The following is a 927-nucleotide window of genomic DNA, read 5'->3' as shown; positions in this document are numbered from 1 at the left end:
CCAAAACTGGTAAAAACTCTTGAAATAAAAGTTCCTGGGCCCCTCATCAAGAGCACGACTCCTGCTTCCTACATCAAGACAGATCGAGGACCTCTCTTCCCCTTTGGCAGAGTGGCTGGTGAGTGGGCCTGCCGACTCCGCTCCATCATCGACAGATACTGCTTGTGGATATTGCGCACCGTTGACTCATTCAGATTTTTCTTCAGCACCTTAGACAATGTTCGAGCTGCCTTCACTGGACCCATCTCAGTGCAGGCCTTGCCGATCTGTAGACGTTCCTCGGGCGTCCAGCGGTTGTAGCCTCCTCGGCACTTGGCCATCAATGAGCGCTCATTTGCTAAGATCTGTTGAGTGACGGCAGCCTATCAAAAGGGCTCGTTCCCAGGTGAATATTGGGGCTTATATGTTTCTTAATATAGCTATGAAGATGGGATTTACTGATTGCCTTTTAAAGGAAGATGTAGAGGTATAAGAGAAAGATGAAGTAAAAAATTTGGTTGTTGTGTGTGGTCAGATATTATCTAAGGAGTATATAGAGATTGTTAAACAAGAAAAAAAAAGGTAAATAGACTTTAACTTAGTTCAGTTATAGTTTTCTATTCAAAAAGATATGCATAATATTGGTTCCATGTATCATTTTTATACAATCCAACTGAATCCAGTAATCCATAAAAATGCAATACAAATACAGTACAGTAGGAAAAAAAAAATGTATCTTCAATTCCAGATGTAAGGAATGTTTTCTGTATATATAGCTTACATGGTTTCAAAATTGCAAATTTCCTCATTAAGGAAACTTTCAACATCACATTACCAGTGCCATATACTTTCCCACTTCAATGTCTCATACACAAAAATCCTATATGGTTTATATGCAAAAGGAAAGCAGTTAGTAAAACATTTGACTAAAAAATTGGGCAAATACAT

The 927-nt window shown here is 38.9% G+C and overlaps 1 protein-coding gene across 6 annotated transcripts in view; it reads right to left on the bottom strand.

The window, feature by feature from the left end:
- LOC119582023 (protein tramtrack, beta isoform-like) overlaps positions 1-927 on the bottom strand; it is a 34,622-nt gene that overhangs the window by 12,395 nt on the left and 21,300 nt on the right. The window contains exon 6 of one of the 6 annotated variants that reach the window (XM_037930231.1): positions 7-344. The exons of the other annotated variants lie outside the window; for them this stretch is intronic. Within the exon in view, the coding sequence (XP_037786159.1) occupies positions 69-344 (276 nt within the window). The 3' untranslated portion in view covers positions 7-68. Of the gene's footprint in view, positions 1-6; positions 345-927 lie in introns of those variants that run through there. 6 annotated transcript variants of the gene reach the window in all.

Source organism: Penaeus monodon, chromosome 15, assembly GCF_015228065.2.
Source record: "Penaeus monodon isolate SGIC_2016 chromosome 15, NSTDA_Pmon_1, whole genome shotgun sequence".
In the NCBI taxonomy this organism is placed as follows: Eukaryota; Metazoa; Arthropoda; class Malacostraca; order Decapoda; family Penaeidae; genus Penaeus; species Penaeus monodon.
This window is presented reverse-complemented; position numbering and strand designations above follow the sequence as displayed.